Source organism: Neolamprologus multifasciatus, chromosome 8, assembly GCF_963576455.1.
Source record: "Neolamprologus multifasciatus chromosome 8, fNeoMul1.2, whole genome shotgun sequence".
Taxonomy (NCBI): Eukaryota; Metazoa; Chordata; class Actinopteri; order Cichliformes; family Cichlidae; genus Neolamprologus; species Neolamprologus multifasciatus.
Genome location: NC_140446.1, coordinates 27,534,237 through 27,555,417, shown reverse-complemented (window position 1 = coordinate 27,555,417; position 21,181 = coordinate 27,534,237). Strand labels below are relative to the sequence as shown.

The following is a 21,181-nucleotide window of genomic DNA, read 5'->3' as shown; positions in this document are numbered from 1 at the left end:
GGTTTCAGTCATTATGCAAATGTCCTGTTTATAAGATTGAAACCTGCAGTCAGCTGAGACTGAAGACGTCACCTGATGATGACGAAACGTTTCTCCCACAAAACGCTGTGTCCAGATGAACAGAATCAACTTTTGGAGATTTACTTTCCTGGATGATTGAGATGCATCAAGAAGGTTTTATGGACTGATGAAATCTTTGGTATATCACACAGGATCTTTGTACGCCGTCGTGTAAGTGAAAGGATGGTTCCACAGTGTGTGTCTGAATTTTGGCATCAATTCTTCAAAACAATTTCAGATATATAAGGTATAAATTTAACTCCGACTCCACATATTGTTATTTTTGGCAAACCACCAAATAACCTTCGTATCACAGCTATCCAAAATAACCTTGTTGCCTTTGCTTCTCTTATTGCCCTTAAAGAATGTGTTGTGTAAATCCTCTCAGCCACCATTAATCAAAGTCTGGTTACATGACATCCTAGGACTTCAAAAACTGGAGAAGATAAAATTCTCCCTCAGAGGCTCGTCGGATAGATTTTTTACTTACTGGAAACCGTTACTTAAATACTTCGAAAAGTTACCAGCACGAGAAATCTCTTTGTAGTCCACTATATGACCGTGCACAAATTCTCCTGCTATTGCCAGCTCCACCTCATAAGACTAGTCCATTTAAGATACTCCAGCATTATTAATTTACTTCAACCGAGGAGCAAGTAGTCATTAATAGCAATATTAACTAATGTTGATTAACGTTAATATTAATCTGCGAGGATGAGCACTAGCACTTTATTGTTGATTTTTTTGTTATTTCTTTGGTTTTTGTTTCTTTGGGGGGGGGTTTTGTATGGGTTAATCCATCTTTCTGTAACATATTTACCTTCAAAATATTGGGGGGGAGTGGGGGGGGTTATTCATGCCATCTATGTTATTTATGTTTATTGAATGTTATAAAAAACAAAAAAGAAGAGACTATCATTTCTATGTGTACCTATGTGCTTTATGACTGTCTGGCATTTGATAAATAAAAAAAGAAATTCTAAAGTGATAGAAGAGTAGAATAGAATAGAATAGAATAGAATAGAATAGAATAGTTTTAAATTATTATCCATACAGCAAAATTTGAGGTGCTCCTCACTGTGTGTGTTTCCTACGGCTGCAACTATCGATACATTTAGTAAGTATTGAGTGTTCTATTAATTTTTCATTGAGAAATCAGATGAGAAATTATTATTAATGAGAATAATAAATATTCAAAACAGGAAAAAAACGCAGGTCTTTACAGTAGATCACAGCAGATGGCCCCGCCCCTCCCTGAGCCTGGTTCTGACGGAGGTTTCTTCCTGTTAAAAGGGAGTTTTTCCTTCCCACTGTTGCCAAAGTGCTGCTCATAGGGGGTCATATGATTGTTGGGTTTTTCTCTGTATTATTGTAGGCTCTACCTTACAATATAAAGCATCTTGAGGCGACTGTTGTTGTCTTTCACTTTACATGATGTGACCATCGCGGTAACGGCTCCACCTCTTTTCTTTGAAAAAACTTGGGGCCACATGAGCTTAATGTTGGCATTCTTTTTATTCATAGTTGTGTTTCTATTGCAAGTCTGTGGTCTGTTGCAAATGTGAGAGAAATTCTCAAATTTACGTGGTGAACACTCGGCACTACAGAGCCGTGTGTAAAAAGGATCACAGCAAAAAAATGTGGGATTTTTAATAATCGAGTTACTCAGGATACATGATGAATCGTTGCAGCCCTAGTGTTTGTGCAGAGATTGCTCTGCAGATCTGCACTCGTTTTTTAAGGCTAAATTGATCTTTGTGTAAAATGCATTCATCAACAGAACACATTTGCATTTTGTTCTGCTAAATAAATTTAGAGAAAGACCACCTCCCACCTCTGTCTGTTCAGAGGCAATGGGACAACGAAGGGCAGGAGTGGGGAGGTTAAATGCTGCCGGTCAGGAAGCAAAGAGGATGGTCACTGAAAAGGTTCATGGATGTAGTGAAGGAGGGCATGCATGCTTGGACTAGAGTGAGGTGGAGATGAAGGCAGATGACGCTGCCACAGCCCCTAGTTGAAGCAGCTATAAGCAGAAGAAGGACAAAAAGATCAGATCTCCTCTAATAACAATTACAGGATATTTTTTATATTTATTTGTCTTTTTTCAGTGAGAATTTCCAGGACTGAAAAAGTGAAACCATCAAGGAAATGTCCAAATTTGCAGTTCATCTACCTGGTAAAGAGCTATAGACTAAATGCACAAGTGATAACAACCTGGTCAAACAACAACAATAATAATAAAAATAATAAACATTTTGAGTTAACAGCTGTCTAGCAGGTATGTTAGGTAGGTTTTAGTTCTGAAGTGGATCCAGACTGAATTCAGGGAGAACGCAGCACATGTGTAGAGAATCGAAACTATCACTGGGGGAAGCAAAATTCAAAGCAAGACACAAGAGACGACTAACTGTCAAAGTAAAACAGGAAATGACCCAGAAGATACCTACGAACTGCAGAGACCACAAAGTCACAAAAATGACAAAAAGGGAACTCTGGGAAAAGAAAGAATAACCTCAAGAGAAAAACAAAAACACTGGAAATACAAAACTAGCAGTCTGTGCTCGAATAATCGTGACATAGAGAGAGGAGCCAAAACTCAACGAAACCAGAGTGAAGCTTAATTCTATTCGACTGCAAACATGCACACAGATCCAACACCTTCTTAAACTTCTTTGAAGTCTCTCTCCTGGGTGCTTAGTTGGTGAAGTGAAATTTAAATCTCCTGTTGACAAATCTACAAATCTAATAACACACAGGCAGCACTCAAACATCCGTCTGGAACCAAACATTCAACTCAGGTCAATTTTATTTATATGAAACTGATTTGAATCAAATGACAACAACAGTCACCTCGAGGTGCTTTACATCATAAGATCAAGAAACTACAACAACAGAGAGAGAACCCCAACAATCGAACGACCTCCTGTGAGCAAGAATGGGAAGACCCTCCAGCAGAACCAGGAGGTGCAGCCATCTGCTGTGACTAGTTGGGGAAATGGAAATTCAAACTAGTAATAATTATAAAGCTTAAGGGCAACACCGAAGCTAAACAGAAAGCATTTAATAATAAACATTGATTTACTATTTAGGCTTAAAATAAAGGGCTGCAGACAGGTGTCCTCACATTTGACTAGAGCAGGTGTGTCAAACACAAGGCCGGGGGCCCAGAATCGGCAAAGACATTTTAAGTGGATTTTACAGCATTTCCTGTTGATAAAGACCTCCACCATTGCATGTATTACATATCACATCATTAAATAAAAACTAAACAACAGCAATGGTCAAACATAGTGTAAAACTGGAAACATTCTTTTTACAGTTATAGGGGGGGGGGGATTTTAATGGGGAGTGAACTACCAGATGGTTTTCTGTAATTCTATATTTATTTATTTGTGTTGACGGATTTCCTGCATTTACTACAATAGCATATTTTCCTTAAACTGAATTAAATCTTTACACTAAAGTGGGCTGTGTGTGGCCCACAATGTAATGACTTTGACATCACTGCTCTATAATACGTTGGCATACAGAAGAGCAGAGAGGAGCATGTGTACCAGTCGTGTTTGTATACCCTGTGTATGTTAGTAAGTCGAGATAATTCACAGCCAACAGTCGTTTTGAATCTGCATATAATCTGCATATTACACCACCCTTTTTCTCTATATAAGTAAACATATTTTCCTCCTGTTATGTACAGTAAATTACCAGATTACTTTGAGAAAACGTTTATGGCTCCATATAAATTCAGTTTAGAGAGAAACTCTAAGTACTCTTGTCTCAGCCGTGAATTGTTCCACCTTTGGCCCAAAAGGTTAGAAAAGACTCTCTAACTTTATTTATTTATGCTTATTTCAGTTATATCATGGACCAGCACTGTATGAAGGGTTGACATAGTGGCAGCCATAAATGTGTGTTTGCACTGACATCTTGTGGTCTCACAGATAAATGATGGAATAAGCTGAAGAAGGGCCTGTGTGTGCTTGAGTCTGCTGGACACCTTTACCTTTTTTAAAACATTCAATTTGTGCTTTAGTTGATGGATTCTGCAGATGTTCTTGTAATACATTAAAAATAAAACTAAAGGCAAAAGGGGAACTAATATTAAAGGGAAAGTGGCTTACAGAATCGTCACTTCCTCGGCCCTTTCCCTTTCCTAACACATATTTTAGCACTTTTTAAAAGAGAATCCCCAAAACACACATCCTCTCAATCTTGAACTCCTTCACATTTGTAATCTAAGGAGCTTGGAAAGAAAAGCATCAGGAGAGTCTTCTCCAAGCTCAACATCTCAGTGCACTTCAGACCTAGCTACACCCTCAGATAAAAAGACAAAACTCTCAAACACAAACTTAGCAACAAAGTGCACGTGGTGCAGTGCACTGACGAGTGCTTCGACCTCCACATTGGAGAAACCAAACAGCCACTCAGTAAACACATGGCACAACATAGAAGAGCCACCTCAACAGGACAAGACTCGGCTGTACATCTGCATCTAAAGGTGGTTTGAAAATGGAGTGAAAGAAGCATCTATATCCACTGTGAATGACCATCTTTGAACTGAGGCGGGGCTTACGACATCAAATATCTACCACCTAAAATGCAGTTTTTAAAAGCCCTTCAACCTCCACTCACATCTGCATCATCTGCTGCAACCGGTTGGGGTGAGAGAAGGAAGACAGGATAAAGACATGCTGTGGAAGAGAGACAGAGGTTAATAACAGATATGATTCAATGCAGAGAGGTCTGTTAACACATAGAGAGTGAGGTAGAAACACCCATCATGGGAATCCCCCGGCAGCCTACGTCTATTGCAGCATAACTAAGGGAGGATTCAGGGTCACCTGGTCCAGCCCTAACTATATGCTTTAGCAAAAAGGAAGGTTTGAAGCCTAATCTTAAAAGTAGAGATAGTGTCTGTCTCCTGAATCCAAACTGGAAGCTGGTTCCACAGAAGAGGGGCCTGAAAACTGAAGGCTCTGCCTCCCATTCTACTTTTAAATACTCTAGGAACAACAAGTAGGCCTGCAGAGCGAGAGCGAAGTGCTCTAATAGGGTGATATGGTACTACAAGGTCATTAAGATAAGATGGGGCCTGATTATTTAAGACCTTGTATGTGAGGAGCAGGATTTTGAATTCTGGATTTAACAGGAAGCCAAAACAGGAGAAATCTGCTCTCTCTTTCTAGTCCCTGTCAGGACTCTTGCTGCAGCATTTTGGATTAGCTGAAGGCTTTTCAGGGAGTTTTTAGGACTTCCTGATAATAATGAATTGCAGTCGTCCAGCCTGGAAGTAATAAATGCATGAACTAGTTTTTCAGCGTCACTCTGAGACAGGATATTTCTAATTTTAGAGATGTTGCACAAATGGAAGAACGCAGTCTTACATATTTGTTTAATATGTGCGTTGAAGGACATGTCCTGGTCAAAAATGACTCCAAGGTTCCTCACAGCGTTACTGGAGGCCAAGGTAATGCCATCCAGAGTAAGAATCTGGTTAAAAACTGCATTTCTAGTATTTTTAGAGCCGAGTACAATAACCTTAGTTTTAAGTAACACTTCATCTTCTGCCACCTTAAAGGCCTGTGGTATGTAGGCAATTAATAGGGACTGAATGTTTAAGATTGAAGCAGATCTCTTCGTAGGAATGGGGTCTAAAAGTGTCGTTGATGGTTTGGAGGAAGTAATTGGTGAAGTTAACTCAGAAAGATCAATTGGAGAAAAAGAGTTAAATAAATAAAGTGGTAGTGAAGCAGCTGTAGAAGATGTTACGTTTCTCCTTTCCTCACAAACACACATCTGCAGATTATCAGCCAGCTGTTTTACATCTAACCAGAGAATTTTCCAGCTAAAGGAAGGTTGGCTTGTTGTGCGTAGTCCATCAGCAGATATACAGTAAAGCATTAATAAATCGCAGGACTTCTCAGAACAGTGTCTGAGATATAAGGTCGAATGGACACAGAGAGGGTCAAAGTAAATATTAAAAGTACTAAAACTAGCTTTATGTAATGATACATCTTTGAGATTCTTATAAGTAAAGTTTTCTCTAATGGTTAAAACTTCATTTTTTAAGTAGTTCAGAAAGTCTTCACTACTTAAGGTCAAAGGGATACTTGGTTAAACCGACCTCTAAGTCTTTGTTCTTATTTTCTCCAGTTAAGGCTGAATAGTGAGATGTGTTAGCTTTATGAAAAGCTTTTTATAGAACAGCAAACTCTTTCTCTGGGCTAAATAAACATCTTTTAAATTACTGAGATTCAATTTCCTCTTTAAGTTCGGTGTTTGTGAGCTTTACCGGGGACACAAGCACTTCTGATTTCTTGCTTTCTTCTGCAGAGGAGCCGAAATCCAGGGTCGTACACAGTGAGGAAGCAAAACTGTTACAGAGATATTCAACCTTTCTGGAAGTAGATTAGTAGCTGCTCTGTGTTGGCATTGAAGAAACTAACAGCAGAGGAATTACACCCTTAAAATCCGTTACAGCACTTTTCCAAAAGACATTTATTCCTGACTGTGTAACCCTTTATGCTAAATTTAAATGTTATTGATCCGACAAAAGGTTTTCAGGGAATGCTGTAAGATGTTCAGATTGTGTGCCATATTTCAGATCAAGATCCAGGATGTAATAAAGTGATTAACTGAGTCTATGATTGTATGTATCTCTGTCAGTGGCAGGTTTTCCATACCCCAGTGCAGGAGCAGCTGTTGCCTATAGAGGGGCTCATTTGCGAGGCAGGGGCCGCGCCATCTACAACACGTTCCGTGCTGCACCTCCGCCTCCACCCATCCCCACCTATGGAACGTGAGTTTTTGCTAACATACAAAGACATTGATGTGATAACAGGGAGTGGAAAACAAAAACACCTTCCAATAGAGCAGGAAATTGCTAGACTGTTTCTGTGTGTGTTTCAGGACATGAAGGCACTGAAGAAGAAAAATGTTTCACACAGAATAAATTAATAGTGTAAAATAAAGGAGTCATAAGAAGAAATAAAGGTCAAGAAGGCAGCAGGAGATGAATGGTGCAGGCTGATCATATCCACTGAATAAATGATTTAACCTGTGTGGTACATGCGCTGCTCCTAAAATGAGTTTTAATCAGGGTCAGTTCTGGGATATTGATGTGGTCAGTTAAGGACCAGTGTGGGTTTTACAGGTGCAGGCCCTCGATATTTGTTCCTTTCTGTTCCTGTTCTTTACTCGTTTGTATTTGGCTCGGTCAGTGTCCATACTGGGAGCATAAGGCGATACCTGGACCGTGTAGAGGTCCTACAGGTACTCCTTCAGGATGACACATGGCATTGCCAGAAGGTTTGCTGTGTGTGGCCCGGTTTGCTATCGTTGGCATCTCTGCGGGGGGTGGTATGCTATGTTGGGGTGGGTACCTATGTTGTTTGCTATGTTGAGGTGAGGGGACTCTTCTTCATGTGTTGTCTTGGCTCTGGGTGGGAATAAGAACCAGTAGAGAGATTCTGCCAGTTCTTTCCAAGTTGGCTCTCTGGCTCCTTCTCGTTTCCTTCTTTTCTCTTTTCCATGCATCGTGCTGGCTGCTGCAGTCCTGGGGTGTCCTCCCTGCCTTCAGGTTGGCACCTTTTGCAGCTGGTCCTCTTGCGCCTTAGGGGGTGGGCCAAGGTGCCTGGGTTGTGCTGCGTTCGGGGCCCTTCTCTCTGGGTGCCCTTTCTACATCTGTGGGGCCAGGATGTGTTGCTTGTGCTGCACTGCACAATGTCTTAAAGACATAAAGACCTGGATGGTCTTTATGTCTTAAAGACATAAAGACCTGGATGGTCTTTATGTAAGACTGCTTTCTTCCATTTGTGCAACATCTCTAAAGTTAGAAATATCCTGTCTCAGAGTGACGCTGAAAAACTAGTTCATGCATTTATTACTTCAGCCTTCAGTTAATCCTAACCCTGTGATTGTTGTTGATGATGTGCATACATCTCTTCATCAAAGTTTAATCACAACTATGCATATTTGACAAGTTCAATGGACTTCATTGGCTCCCATCCTGTTTGAATCTAGTAATCAACTTTGGGATGTACTGTGTACAGTACAGTACAGTACCCACACTGTACTGTGTACAGTACAGTACAGTACCCACACTGTACTGTGTACAGTACAGTGTGGGTACTCTAATGTGATTTTCAGAGGATGAATATCTGCACAAGTTATGTGAAGCAATCAGAAAGTGGAATCTCAAAAGAAGGCTCTTTGTAAGCCCATGCCACCAAAATGAGGCTGTTTAGAGCCCAACGGGCGGGCGTGTCCTGTACGGGCGTGTCCTGTACGGTGCTGTACGGCCGTGTCCTGTACGGTCGTGTCCTGTACGGCCGTGTCCTGTACGGTCGTATCCTGTACGGTCGTGTCCTGTACGTCGTGTCCTGTACAGTCGTGTCCTGTACGGTCGTGTCCTGTACGGTCGTGTCCTGTACGTCGTGTCCTGTACGGTCGTGTCCTGTACGTCATGTCCTGTACAGCCGTGTCCTGTACGGTCCTGTACGGTCGTGTCCTGTACGGTCGTATCCTGTACGGTCGTGTCCTGTACGATCCTGTCCTGTACGGTCGTGTCCTGTATGGTCGTGTCCTGTACGGTCGTATCCTGTACGGTCCTGTACAGTCGTGTCCTGTACGGTCGTATCCTGTACGGTCGTGTCCTGTACGGTCGTGTCCTGTACGGCCGTGTCCTGTACGGTCATGTCCTGTACGGTCGTGTCCTGTACGGTCGTGTCCTGTACGGTCCTGTCCTGTACAGTCATGTCCTGTACGGTCGTGTCCTGTACGGTCGTATCCTGTATGGCCGTGTCCTGTACGGTCGTGTCCTGTACGGCCGTGTCCTGTACGGTCATGTCCTGTACGGTCGTGTCCTGTACGGTCGTGTCCTGTACGGTCCTGTCCTGTACGGTCATGTCCTGTACAGTCGTGTCCTGTACGGTCGTATACTGTACGGCCGTGTCCTGTACGGTCATGTCCTGTACGGTCGTGTCCTGTACGGTCGTGTCCTGTACGGTCCTGTACGGTCGTGTCCTGTACGGCCGTGTCCTGTACGGTCCTGTACGACCGTGTCCTGTACGGTCGTATCCTGTACGGTCGTGTCCTGTATGGTCGTGTCCTGTACGGTCGTGTCCTGTACGGTCGTGTCCTGTACGGTCCTGTACGGTCGTGTCCTGTACGGCCGTGTCCTGTACGGTCCTGTACGACCGTGTCCTGTACGGTCGTGTCCTGTATGGTCGTGTCCTGTACAGTCGTGTCCTGTACGGTCGTGTCCTGTACGGTCCTGTACGGTCGTGTCCTGTACGGTCGTGTCCTGTACGGTCGTATCCTGGACGGTCGTGTCCTGTACGGTCGTGTCCTGTACGGTCGTGTCCTGTACGGTCCTGTACAGTCGTGTCCTGTACGGTCGTATCCTGTACGGCCGTGTCCTGTACGGTCATGTCCTGTACGGTCGTGTCCTGTACGGTCGTGTCCTGTACGGTCGTGTCCTGTACGGTCATGTCCTGTACGGTCCTGTACGGTCGTGTCCTGTACGGTCCTATACGGCCGTGTCCTGTACGGTCGTGTCCTGTACGGTCGTGTCCTGTACGGTCCTGTACGGTCGTGTCCTGTACGGTCCTGTACGGCCGTGTCCTGTACGGTCGTGTCCTGTACGGTCCTGTACGGTCGTGTCCTGTACGGTCCTATACGGCCGTGTCCTGTACGGTCGTGTCCTGTACGGTCGTGTCCTGTACGGTCCTGTACGGTCGTGTCCTGTACGGTCCTGTACGGTCGTGTCCTGTACGGTCCTGTACGGTCGTGTCCTGTACGGTCGTGTCCTGTACGGCCGTGTCCTGTACGGTCCTGTACGACCGTGTCCTGTACGGTCGTATCCTGTACGGCCGTGTCCTCTACGGTCGTGTCCTGTACGGTCCTCTACGGTCGTGTCCTGTACGGTCGTGTCCTGTACGGTCCTGTACGGTCGTGTCCTGTACGGTCGTGTCCTGTACGGCCGTGTCCTGTACGGTCCTGTACGGTCGTGTCCTGTACGGTCGTGTCCTGTACGATCCTGTCCTGTACGGTCGTGTCCTGTATGGTCGTGTCCTGTACGGTCGTGTCCTGTACGGTCCTGTACGGTCGTGTCCTGTACGGCCGTGTCCTGTACGGTCCTGTACGACCGTGTCCTGTACGGTCGTATCCTGTACGGTCGTGTCCAGTATGGTCGTGTCCTGTACGGTCGTGTCCTGTACGGTCCTGTACGGTCGTGTTCTGTACGGTCGTGTCCTGTATGGTCGTGTCCTGTACGGTCGTGTCCTGTACGGTCCTGTACGGTCGTGTCCTGTACGGCCGTGTCCTGTACGGTCCTGTACGACCGTGTCCTGTACGGTCGTGTCCTGTATGGTCGTGTCCTGTACGGTCGTGTCCTGTACGGTCGTGTCCTGTACGGTCCTGTACGGTCGTGTCCTGTACGGTCGTGTCCTGTACGGTCGTATCCTGTACGGTCGTGTCCTGTACGGTCGTGTCCTGTACGGTCCTGTACAGTCGTGTCCTGTACGGTCGTATCCTGTACGGCCGTGTCCTGTACGGTCATGTCCTGTACGGTCGTGTCCTGTACGGTCGTGTACGGTCCTGTACGGTCGTGTCCTGTACGATCCTGTCCTGTACGGTCGTGTCCTGTACGATCCTGTCCTGTACGGTCGTATCCTGTACGGTCGTATCCTGTACGGTCGTGTCCTGTACGGTCCTGTACGGTCCTGTACGGTCGTGTCCTGTACGATCCTGTCCTGTACGGTCGTGTCCTGTACGATCCTGTCCTGTACGGTCGTATCCTGTACGGTCGTATCCTGTACGGTCGTATCCTGTACGGTCGTGTCCTGTACGGTCGTGTCCTGTACGGTCCTGTACGGTCGTGTCCTGTACGGCTGTGTCCTGTACGGTCCTGTACGGTCGTGTCCTGTATGGTCGTATCCTGTACGGTCGTGTCCTGTACGGTCGTGTCCTGTACAATCCTGTCCTGTACGGTCGTGTCCTGTACGGTCGTGTCCTGTACGGTCGTATCCTGTACGGTCGTATCCTGTACGGTCGTGTCCTGTACGGTCGTGTCCTGTACGGTCCTGTACGGTCGTGTCCTGTACGGCTGTGTCCTGTACGGTCCTGTACGGTCGTGTCCTGTATGGTCGTATCCTGTACGGTCGTGTCCTGTACGGTCGTGTCCTGTACAATCCTGTCCTGTACGGTCGTGTCCTGTACGGTCGTATCCTGTACGGTCGTATCCTGTACGGTCGTGTCCTGTACGGTCGTGTCCTGTACGGTCGTATCCTGTACGGTCGTGTCCTGTACGGTCGTGTCCTGTATGGTCGTATCCTGTATGGTCGTGTCCTGTATGGTCGTATCCTGTACGGTCGTGTCCTGTACGATCCTGTCCTGTACGGTCGTGTCCTGTATGGTCGTGTCCTGTACGGTCGTGTCCTGTACGGTCGTGTCCTGTACGGTCGTGTCCTGTACAGTCGTGTCCTGTACGGTCGTGTCCTGTACGGTCGTGTCCTGTACGGTCGTGTCTTGTACGGTCGTGTCCTGTACGGTCGTGTCCTGTACGACCGTGTCCTGTACGGTCGTGTCCTGTACGGTCGTGTCTTGTACGGTCGTGTCCTGTACGGTCGTGTCCTGTAAGGTCGTGTCCTGTACGGTCGTGTCCTGTACGGCTGTGTCCTGTACGGTCATGTCCTGTACGGTCGTGTCCTGTACGGTCCTGTACGGTCGTGTCCTGTACGGTCGTGTCTTGTACGGTCGTGTCCTGTACGTCGTGTCCTGTACGGTCATGTCCTGTACAGCCGTGTCCTGTACGGTCCTGTACGGCCGTGTCCTGTACGGTCGTGTCCTGTACGGTCGTGTACTGTACGGTCGTGTCTTGTACGGTCGTGTCCTGTACGTCGTGTCCTGTACGGTCGTGTCCTGTACAGCCGTGTCCTGTACGGTCGTGTCTTGTACGGTCGTGTCCTGTAAGGTCGTGTCCTGTACGGTCGTGTCCTGTAAGGTCGTGTCCTGTACGGTCGTGTCCTGTACGGTCGTGTCCTGTACGGCTGTGTCCTGTACGGTCGTGTCCTGTACGATCGTGTCCTGTACGGTCCTGTACGGTCGTGTCCTGTACGGTCGTGTCCTGTACGGCCGTGTCCTGTACGGTCCTGTACGGTCGTGTCCTGTACGGTCGTATCCTGTACGGTCGTGTCCTGTACGATCCTGTCCTGTACGGTCGTGTCCTGTATGGTCGTGTCCTGTACGGTCGTGTCCTGTACGGTCGTGTCCTGTACGGTCGTATCCTGTACGGTCGTGTCCTGTACGATCGTGTCCTGTAGGGTCCTGTACAGTCGTGTCCTGTACAGCCGTACGGCCGTGTCCTGTACGTTCGTATCCTGTCCTGTAAGGTCGTGTCCTGTACGGTCGTGTCCTGTAAGGTCGTGTCCTGTACGGTCGTGTCCTGTACGGTCGTGTCCTGTACGGTCGTGTCCTGTACGATCGTGTCCTGTACGGTCCTGTACGGTCGTGTCCTGTACGGTCGTGTCCTGTACGGCCGTGTCCTGTACGGTCCTGTACGGTCGTGTCCTGTACGGTCGTATCCTGTACGGTCGTGTCCTGTACGATCCTGTCCTGTACGGTCGTGTCCTGTATGGTCGTGTCCTGTACGGTCGTGTCCTTTACGGTCGTGTCCTGTACGGTCGTATCCTGTACGGTCGTGTCCTGTAGGGTCCTGTACAGTCGTGTCCTGTACAGCCGTACGGCCGTGTCCTGTACGTTCGTATCCTGTCCTGTAAGGTCGTGTCCTGTACGGTCGTGTCCTGTAAGGTCGTGTCCTGTACGGTCGTGTCCTGTACGGTCGTGTCCTGTACGGTCGTGTCCTGTACGATCGTGTCCTGTACGGTCCTGTACGGTCGTGTCCTGTACGGTCGTGTCCTGTACGGCCGTGTCCTGTACGGTCCTGTACGGTCGTGTCCTGTACGGTCGTATCCTGTACGGTCGTGTCCTGTACGATCCTGTCCTGTACGGTCGTGTCCTGTATGGTCGTGTCCTTTACGGTCGTGTCCTGTACGGTCGTGTCCTGTACGGTCGTATCCTGTACGGTCGTGTCCTGTACGGTCGTGTCCTGTAGGGTCCTGTACAGTCGTGTCCTGTACGGCCGTGTCCTGTACGGTCGTGTCCTGTACGGTCGTGTCCTGTACGATCCTGTCCTGTACGGTCGTGTCCTGTACGGCCGTGTCCTGTACGGTCCTGTACGGCCGTGTCCTGTACGTTCGTATCCTGTACGGCCGTGTCCTGTACGATCCTGTCCTGTACGGTCCTGTACGGCCGTGTCCTGTACGGTCGTGTCCTGTACGGTCGTGTCCTGTACGGTCGTGTACTGTACGGTCGTGTCTTGTACGGTCGTGTCCTGTACGGTCGTGTCCTGTATGGCCGTGTCCTGTACGGTCGTGTCCTGTACGGTCGTGTCCTGTACGGTCCTGTACGGTCGTATCCTGTACGGTCGTATCCTGTACGGTCGTGTCCTGTACGGTCGTATCCTGTACGGTCGTGTCCTGTACGATCCTGTCCTGTACGGTCGTGTCCTGTATGGTCGTGTCCTGTACGGTCGTGTCCTGTAGGGTCCTGTACGGTCGTGTCCTGTACGGTCGTGTCCTGTACGATCCTGTCCTCTACGGTCGTGTCCTGTACGGCCGTGTCCTGTACGGTCGTGTCCTTTACGGCCGTGTCCTGTACGGTCGTGTCCTGTACGGTCGTATCCTGTACGGTCGTGTCCTGTACGGTCGTGTCCTGTACAGCCGTGTCCTGTACGATCCTGTCCTGTACGGTCGTGTCCTGTACGATCCTGTCCTGTACGGTCGTGTCCTGTACGATCCTGTCCTGTACGGTCGTATCCTGTACGGTCGTATCCTGTACGGTCGTATCCTGTACGGTCGTATCCTTATACGGTTGTGTCCTGAACGGTCGTGTCCTGTATGGTCGTGTCCTGTACGGTCGTGTCCTGTAGGGTCCTGTACGGTCGTGTCCTGTACGGTCGTGTCCTGTACGATCCTGTCCTCTACGGTCGTGTCCTGTACGGCCGTGTCCTGTACGGTCGTGTCCTTTACGGCCGTGTCCTGTACGGTCGTGTCCTGTACGGTCGTATCCTGTACGGTCGTGTCCTGTACGGTCGTGTCCTGTACAGCCGTGTCCTGTACGATCCTGTCCTGTACGGTCGTGTCCTGTACGATCCTGTCCTGTACGGTCGTGTCCTGTACGATCCTGTCCTGTACGGTCGTATCCTGTACGGTCGTATCCTGTACGGTCGTATCCTGTACGGTCGTATCCTTATACGGTTGTGTCCTGAACGGTCGTGTCCTGTACGGTCGTGTCCTGTACGGTCGTATCCTGTACGGTCGTGTCCTGTACGGTCGTGTCCTGTACAATCCTGTCCTGTACGGTCGTGTCCTGTACAATCCTGTCCTGTACGGTCGTATCCTGTACGGTCGTATCCTGTACGGTCGTATCCTGTACGGTCGTATCCTGTACGGTCGTGTCCTGTACGGTCGTGTCCTGTACGGTCGTATCCTATACGGCCGTGTCCTGTACGGTCGTGTCCTGTACGGTCGTATCCTATACGGCCGTGTCCTGTACGGTCGTGTCCTGTACGGTCGTGTCCTGTATGGTCGTGTCCTGTATGGTCGTATCCTGTACGGTCGTGTCCTGTACGGTCGTGTCCTGTACGGTCCTGTACAGTCGTGTCCTGTACGGTCGTATCCTGTACGGTCGTGTCCTGTACGGTCGTGTCCTGTACGTCGTGTCCTGTACGGTCGTGTCCTGTACGGTCGTGTCCTGTACGACCGTGTCCTGTACGGTCGTGTCCTGTACGGCCGTGTCCTGTACGGTCGTGTCCTTTACGGTCGTGTCCTGTACGACCGTGTCCTGTACGGTCGTGTCCTGTACGACCGTGTCCTGTACGGTCGTGTCCTGTACGACCGTGTCCTTTACGACCGTGTCCTGTACGGCCGTGTCCTGTACGGTCGTATCCTGTACGGTCGTGTCCTGTACGATCGTGTCCTGTACGATCCTGTCCTGTACGGTCGTGTCCTGTACGATCCTGTCCTGTACGGTCGTGTCCTGTACGGCCGTGTCCTGTACGGTCGTGTCCTGTACGGTCGTGTCTTGTACGGTCGTGTCCTGTACGTCGTGTCCTGTACGGTCGTGTCCTGTACAGCCGTGTCCTGTACGGTCCTGTACGGCCGTGTCCTGTACGTTCGTATCCTGTACGGCCGTGTCCTGTACGATCCTGTCCTGTACGGTCCTGTACGGCCGTGTCCTGTACGGTCGTGTCCTGTACGGCCGTGTCCTGTACGGTCGTGTCCTGTACGGTCGTGTCTTGTACGGTCGTGTCCTGTACGTCGTGTCCTGTACGGTCGTGTCCTGTACAGCCGTGTCCTGTACGGTCCTGTACGGCCGTGTCCTGTACGTTCGTATCCTGTACGGCCGTGTCCTGTACGATCCTGTCCTGTACGGTCCTGTACGGCCGTGTCCTGTACAGTCGTGTCCTGTACGGTCGTGTCCTGTACGGTCGCGTCTTGTACGGTCGTGTCCTGTACGACCGTGTCCTGTACGGTCGTGTCCTGTACGGCCGTGTCCTGTACGGTCGTGTCCTTTACGGTCGTGTCCTGTACGACCGTGTCCTGTACGGTCGTGTCCTGTACGACCGTGTCCTGTACGGTCGTGTCCTGTACGACCGTGTCCTGTACGGCCGTGTCCTGTACGGTCGTATCCTGTACGGTCGTGTCCTGTACGATCGTGTCCTGTACGATCCTGTCCTGTACGGTCGTGTCCTGTACGATCCTGTCCTGTACGGTCGTGTCCTGTACGGCCGTGTCCTGTACGGTCGTGTCCTGTACGGTCGTGTCTTGTACGGTCGTGTCCTGTACGTCGTGTCCTGTACGGTCGTGTCCTGTACAGCCGTGTCCTGTACGGTCCTGTACGGCCGTGTCCTGTACGTTCGTATCCTATACGGCCGTGTCCTGTACGATCCTGTCCTGTACGGTCCTGTACGGCCGTGTCCTGTACGGTCGTGTCCTGTACGGCCGTGTCCTGTACGGTCGTGTCCTGTACGGTCGTGTCTTGTACGGTCGTGTCCTGTACGTCGTGTCCTGTACGGTCGTGTCCTGTACAGCCGTGTCCTGTACGGTCCTGTACGGCCGTGTCCTGTACGTTCGTATCCTGTACGGCCGTGTCCTGTACGATCCTGTCCTGTACGGTCCTGTACGGCCGTGTCCTGTACGGTCGTGTCCTGTACGGTCGTGTCCTGTACGGTCGCGTCTTGTACGGTCGTGTCCTGTACGTCGTGTCCTGTACGGTCGTGTCCTGTACGGTCGTGTCCTGTACGACCGTGTCCTGTACGGTCGTGTCCTGTACGGCCGTGTCCTGTACGGTCGTGTCCTGTACGGCTGTGTCCTGTACGGCTGTGTCCTGTAAGGTCGTGTCCTGTACGGTCGTGTCCTGTACGGTCGTGTCCTGTACGGTCGTGTCCTGTACGGCTGTCTCCTGTAAGGTCGTGTCCTGTACGGCCGTGTCCTGTACGGTCGTGTCCTGTACGGTCGTGTCCTGTACGGTCGTGTCCTGTACGGCTGTCTCCTGTAAGGTCGTGTCCTGTACGGCCGTGTCCTGTACGGTCGTGTCCTGTACGGTCGTGTCCTGTACGGTCGTGTCCTGTACGACCGTGTCCTGTACGTCCGTGTCCTGTACGGCCGTGTCCTGTACGGTCGTGTCCTGTATGGTCGTGTCCTGTATGGTCGTGTCCTGTACGGTCGTATCCTGTACGGTCGTGTCCTGTACGGTGCTGTACGGCCATGTCCTGTACGGCTGTGTCCTGTATGGTCGTGTCCTGTACGGCTGTGTCCTGTATGGTCGTGTCCTGTACGGCCGTGTCCTGTACGGTCCTGTACGGCCGTGTCCTGTACGGTCGTGTCCTGTACGACCGTGTCCTGTACGGTCGTGTCCTGTACGACCGTGTCCTGTACGGTCGTGTCCTGTACGGTCGTGTCCTGTACGGTCCTGTACGGTCGTGTCCTGTACGGTCGTGTCCTGTACGGTCCTGTACGGTCGTGTCCTGTACGGTCGTGTCCTGTACGGTCGTGTCCTGTACGACCGTGTCCTGTACGGTCGTGTCCTGTACGGTCGTGTCCTGTACGGTCATCCTAATGAAGTCCGAGTATTGTTTGCTTGAGGAGAATATCAGGAAATTTAATTACCTTTAATGTCAGTTTACCAGATTTTGTCAGATCATCTATGATGTCATTTAGTTAGGACATTTTTCAGTATGGAAACCCGTCACCCTGTCAGTTCTGTATATTTCAATGTTTAATATTTGATATTCTGTGTCAACAGTGTGGTCTACCAGGATGGATTTTATGGGGCAGAAATATATGTAAGTCAAAGCCCAATGATATGCATTTATATTTCATTTCTGTGTAGTTGCAAGATTGATTTTTAAGCATTTCTTCTAATAATGACCAACTGGCCAAGACAGTAGTCTGGATTTGATGTTGATTTTGAAGATAATCTCTTCTAATCTGTAATGAGAGTTTGAAATTGTTCTGTTTCTCTTCAGGGAGGATATGCAGCCTACAGATATGCACAGCCAGCTGGTACTGCTGCAGCTGCTTATAGTGACAGGTACGATATTTTCTCTTCCACTTCTGAATCATCATCTTATCCTGTTTCTTACTTTATCTGGTATGCTCATATGAAAAAGAACATTTTCATACAATTCTATGGAGCCCTGTGAAAAACTAAGCATAGTCCATGTTTCTTCTTCTATGGTTTGCCTTTATCTCTCTTTTACAACATTGCTTGCAAGCCCAGATCTCTTAAGGTCCTGCAGAGCAAACACCAAATGGTCCAAGGTCTGGACTTGGACTGGCTTTTGGCTCACAATTTTCAAGACTTTCTGAAATCTCATATACCATGCTTATTTGTTTATTATTGTGGGATCTTTACCTACAACATAAAGTGTGTCTCGGGAACTGTTGTTGTGATTTGGCACTGTATAAATAAAACTGAATTGAACTGAAAATTAGATTACTCCTAATGTCTTACAGTTCAAGATCCTGTGTTTTTTCTCAGGTTTGATGATTCCTGTAGAACGTGACTAGTGTTGTTTTAAGGGTTTCCATACCTGTTCGACGGGAATAGTGCACTGTGCATGCAGTGGGAATGTCTATCATAGGACCGGGTTCCCAGCCCTGGAGTCGAGCTGCTTGCACATAATGTCGCCACTGTCATACACAGTAAAAGCTTATAAGCAATCATAAACCCAGCGTCTTTACTAAACATCAAACATGATGTCAGAAGTTGTGGTTTGGTCATGTGCTAAAAAGCTGCCAACGAAGCGGTAAGCTAAACGTTTTCTCAGCCCTTTAAAGACATAGCAAGCAAGCAGCTAGCGTTGTTCAGCTATCGTAGCAAAGGCTATTAAACATCAATGACCATGTGGAAGGATTCTGTAGACCGGAACCATTGATGTTTAATGGAAACATGGCCAAGAAGTGGCACGTGTACAAGCAAGAATATGATATATTCATGGCAGCATAACTAGTGACAGCATGAGAAAGCAACTACTGCATGACAGTGACTTAAGCAAAGCAATCGAAACGAGCTAAATATTCTAACAGACTGATCAACATACAAAAGCTCCAGCAGCCCCAAAACAAACGGCAGCAAAGGTGGATAGTTTCATCACAAAATAAGTGCGACACGATCAGAACAGAGTCCTGCACATGCAATAACTAACTGCAACAGCTGTGGAGGTGGCCACGAGAGATAAATGCCCAGCAATGTCTTAAATGCCAAAAATGGAATCACTTCCAGAAATGCTGCAAATCATCACAAACAAGGGGATTTAAAAAGAGATCCATAAACCACGTTGAGATGCAAGCGCCCAGCAGTGATGAGGAAATGTTCTTTGTGGGTCAATATAGAGACTGGGAATCCCTGTTTTCTGCATAGGAATGACGTATTCCCCACTGTGCATATCAATGTAAAACCAATAGAGCTGCCGTCAAATGTAATCTCATGCCCGCCGACTGAAACAAAACAGAAGACTCAGAAAACCAAACTGGTGGCATATGGAGGTGAGGAAATTCAAACAGCTGGCACAGCTACACTTTGACCCACTCTGCAGGCAAGGAATACCCGCTGTAATTCTTTGTAGTGAAACAAGTCAACGACATAGTCATTGGTGGAAGAGATATGAAAGAGCATGAACAGTATCTCAGAAAGGACCTCGAGCATGCGAGGGAAGTCCAACTGAGACTGAACGCCCTAAAGTCCAACTTCCAACTTGAGGAAGTCTGTTATGTTGGACATGTATTCACAAGCAAGGGCCTCAAGCCTGATCCAGCTAAGACCAAAGAAATTAATGAGATCTTCATACCAGAAAATGTCACAGCCCTCCAGTGCTTCTTGGGGAGGATCAACTTTTTAGGAAAGTTCATTCCTGGAGTGACCTCTCAGCCCCATTTCATGAGCTAACACACAAAGACATTCAGTGGTGCTGGCTAAAGCAGCATCAAGATGCATTCAATGCTTTAAGAAAGAGCCAGTCCAGCCACTCTCAGCTACTATGATGTCCAGAAACCCGTCACACTTACGTGTGATGCCTCACAGTACCGGCTTGGAGCTGTGTACCTTCAGGAAGGTGCTCCGATCGCCTGCTCCTCTTGTACACAGACTGAGATCCATGGATCAAGAAAGAGCTTCTTCCTGTTGTCTTTGCATAAATTCAATGATTATATCTGTGGAAAGCAGATCCAAATCAAAACTTATCATCAACCATTAGTCACAATATTCTAAATAACACGATGGTTTCTACAGCCGACCTTTACATGGAGGAAATGGAAACTAAAGCTCTTGGCTTTTTCCAAAGGATAACACGCAGCCACTGGTACAGATATGTGGATGCCACCTTAGTCTGGATCAAAACCTTTCACCAAACATGTTAGCTCAGTGGATAGAAACATACAGTTCACCAAGGAAGATACAAAGGATCAAAGTTGCTGTTTCTGGACTGCTGTGCGCACTGAGGATGGAAACCTCAGCACTGAAGTTTACTGGAAACCCACACACAGACCAGTACCTGTTGTTTGATTCCCATCATCATCTGGAACACAGATGTGGGGTGATCAAGGCCCTTGTTGTGGAAATTTTAACACTAACCTGCAACATACCCATCTTGGGGGGGGTTACCTTCAGCCCCATCCTTAAAACCTTCTCCCTCACAGAGAGAATTATGATCTTCAACTTCTGGCTCTTGGCGAAGGCGGTCGCACTTTTCTCCTCTCCCTTCCCTTATCTTCCCTGCTTAGCTTCTGTGTCCTTGTCTAGTCTCGTCTTTTTTTTTACTCTTTCCCTGGAACACTCTCTCACAGTCTGTTCTCTAAAACCTAAAAGAGAATTATGGATTTGATCAACTGGTCCCTGAATGCTATTGACACCCTCTTCTCAACGAGAAGCCTGGGCTCGGGGGAGCCTGAGTGTCCTGGAGGTACTTTTCCTGTCAGATACACGATGGACGGGTGGACGAACTGGAGGGTCGTGTGGTAAATGGTAAATGGACGGGTTCTTATAAAGCGCTTTTCTACTCATCTGAGCACTCAAAGCGCTTTATACAACTTGTGCCTTCACCCATTCACACCCATTCACAGAAGCACATCTTTCTAAGTGCTTTATAGCCGATGGATGCATCGGAGAGCAATTTGGGGTTAGTATCTTGCCCAAGGATATTTGGCATGCAGACTAGGGGAAGCCAGGAATCGAACCACCAACCTTCCGATCAGTAGATGACCTGCTCTACCACCTGAGCTACCAGCTACTGCCAGGCTACCAGCCTGTCGATCGAGGACGCTGAAGATATCTACCTATTCGGAACCATGATAACAGGGTTCTTGCTGGTCGGAGCTGGCTTGGCCCTGGCTTATCGAAGATTAAAGAAAGCGGAATTGGCTGTTCAAACCCCCACAAGGCTGGGATTGAAACGATGGGACGAGTCGTGAGTTCTCAAAATGGGCTCATTGAACGCAGCATGGATAAGATCTTGGAGAAGCTCGAGGCTGCCATGAACACTCAGAATAAGACCGCTGAG

General features: G+C 48.4%; 2 protein-coding genes across 6 annotated transcripts in view; both read left to right on the top strand.

Moving 5' to 3' along the window:
- The window catches only part of ccdc57 (coiled-coil domain containing 57), a 189,414-nt gene that overhangs the window by 62,274 nt on the left and 105,959 nt on the right, over nucleotides 1-21,181 (top strand). The window lies entirely within an intron of this gene.
- The window catches only part of rbfox3a (RNA binding fox-1 homolog 3a), a 518,942-nt gene that overhangs the window by 465,091 nt on the left and 32,670 nt on the right, over nucleotides 1-21,181 (top strand). For all 5 annotated transcript variants that reach the window (XM_085171379.1, XM_085171377.1, XM_085171381.1 and 2 more), the window contains 3 exons: nucleotides 6,727-6,859; nucleotides 17,428-17,467; nucleotides 17,651-17,715. In XM_085171379.1, coding sequence (XP_085027505.1) covers nucleotides 6,727-6,859; nucleotides 17,428-17,467; nucleotides 17,651-17,715 — 238 coding nt within the window. The remainder of the gene's footprint in view (nucleotides 1-6,726; nucleotides 6,860-17,427; nucleotides 17,468-17,650; nucleotides 17,716-21,181) is intronic.